General features: G+C 47.9%; 2 protein-coding genes across 2 annotated transcripts; one reads left to right on the top strand and one right to left on the bottom strand.

Moving 5' to 3' along the window:
- Nucleotides 1–618: 618 nt before the first annotated feature.
- Nucleotides 619–924, bottom strand: PPTG_19798 (hypothetical protein; the record flags this gene model as incomplete). The annotated part of the gene is made up of 1 exon (XM_008918354.1): nucleotides 619–924. One exon carries the CDS (start codon nucleotides 922–924, stop codon nucleotides 619–621), a length of 306 nt encoding a protein of 101 aa, XP_008916602.1.
- A 518-nt stretch (nucleotides 925–1,442) lies between these two features.
- On the top strand, nucleotides 1,443–1,706 carry PPTG_24724 (hypothetical protein; the record flags this gene model as incomplete). Its single annotated transcript, XM_008918353.1, has 1 exon — nucleotides 1,443–1,706. A coding segment is annotated over one exon (264 nt), but the record flags the coding sequence as incomplete, so codon positions are not given.
- Between the last annotated feature and the right edge of the window lie 349 nt (nucleotides 1,707–2,055).

Here is a 2,055-nt window from a genome sequence, read left to right as displayed (position 1 = left end):
TTTAAACAACAGTTTATGTACCAGAACGTCTCTTGTACTGGGTTAAAACGGTCTACAACCCGCGCGTCCCCAACCACGAGGAGGTAAAAACTCGTAATAGAATGGTTGGTTTGTTGTATCCGTTGTCTGGCCTTGGCTGTCTGGGATCTGCTCTTGCGCGCTGATGTTAGATCGCTGGTTTAATACTTCTTTCAGAGACGGGAGTTGCATGGTTGATGTTGGGAGTGTATGAAGCGGTGATGTGTTTGTCACAAGATATTTTGTAAAAGTTATTTCTGGATCCGATCGGGGCGCTGGATTGTTCATGTCGACTCTATCGGCGAAGGTGGGGTCCCGAGCCGTACCAGACAATCCGTGGTTCTTCTTGAAGAATGAACAGCGGCTTCGGCATCGTCGTATGAATCATAGACATTCTCCGGTAGCGGGGAAATACTGAAGGAAGTTGAAGTACTTGCAGGTGTCGCCATTATAGGAGAATGGCATTTAACACCAGCAACAACTGCCCGAGTTTTAATGTTAATTTTGGTACTCTAGGCCATATATAGTCTGTCTATTTTAGTCATGTTTGTGAGATCTATTTTTAATTAATTCCTACCTATCGAACTTTTTATATATTACTTACACCTCGATCTCCGTAACCTCGATCTCCATAGTTTTTCCCGTAGCCACGTGCCTCGTCAAACTCGTAGTGTTTAAAAAGTTCCTGTCGTCGCCAAACGCGTATAGCGCCATCCAAGCTGACTCAGTAGGCCTACCAAGGCACCGTACCGTCAGGTAGTGCTGCAAGCGCATTGCCACCTTCCAGGTCTCTTCAATCAGGAGCTGGAAGACCTCCTGCTGAGCTTCCGCAACCTCCTTGTCGTGGTTGGTGACCGCTTCGTCCAAACACAGCAACAGCGTAGTAGACACAATATCGCCATCCATTCTTGATCCGAGTTTTGCGCCAAACTACTACTGACTGAAAGTGGAAAGATCCACAAAGGCATTGTCCTGTTAGACGTGGTGGGTACACTGCAAATCTCAGTCGTGTAGTGTAGAAATAGGGACACTTACGTCGGGACAGACTTAACTGGAATAATACATTTGTGGTAGACGCTAGCGCTGGTATATCTTGTCTAAGTCGAGTTTATCGACTGCAGATATGGCGGGTGCTTACACTTTTTTTGGTAGACGTCCAGTGGCTGAGTATACGTTTGGGACCGTACTGTTGCAGTTGAAGTATACGTCCAATAGTGTTTAGTCTCAGGCTTAACGAAAGGGGTTTTTCACCCTTCGGGTTTCCTCCTTAATCCCAAAAGTACTCAGTGGGAAGACGCTGCTTGATTGCATTCTGTCTACTAAACTGCTGCTTGCCTCGCCGATTATCTGCGCTACGTGCCAGATTATGAACCCAAGACTTCGAAGCTTTACAGAGTACAATCTTGGAGCTTCGTGGGTATATAATGGCTACATCAAATGTGGCGTCGTCAGTTGCTGGTAGTTCGGTGGCCATGACTGCCAGTGCTGGTCTCGGTGCGTCTTCTGGAGTGAGTACGGCGACGTCTGGTGCTGTCCTTTCCGGTATTGAAGTGAGTGGAGTGATCGTGAGCTCTATGGCTTCTGCAGTGACCTCAGTTGGTTTGGGTGGATACACTGGTGATCCAAGAAACGTAAATCTTGGATCGGCTGGAAGTGGATCAGCGCCGAAGGGTGGAGTGAATGTTGCTGTAGGTGCTGGCGCTGTAGCATCGCCTCCGTCAGTGTGGGCTCCACCGATGGCAGCAGTCTCAGCGTGGCCAACGGTCCCATCGTTGGGATCAGCAGCATTTGGATCGGCAATATCAGGAGCTGGAGGATTTGCAGCAGCACCGATGATGACCCCACAGTTTTCCGGTGGTGCATTTGGGATGAAACTAGATAATAAACCTTCAGTAATGCATGGAAGCTTCGACTTATATGCAGTTGAGTTGGAGACTTTCTTGAGGCGCGTGAATGTTTGGAGTGGGATCGAAGATCCAATTGGTGCACGATCTTCGACAAGTGACACTCAGTTTGCTATGATGGATAATATTGCTC

This window comes from Phytophthora parasitica (genome assembly GCF_000247585.1).
Source record: "Phytophthora parasitica INRA-310 unplaced genomic scaffold supercont2.188, whole genome shotgun sequence".
In the NCBI taxonomy this organism is placed as follows: Eukaryota; Oomycota; class Peronosporomycetes; order Peronosporales; family Peronosporaceae; genus Phytophthora; species Phytophthora nicotianae.
This window is presented reverse-complemented; position numbering and strand designations above follow the sequence as displayed.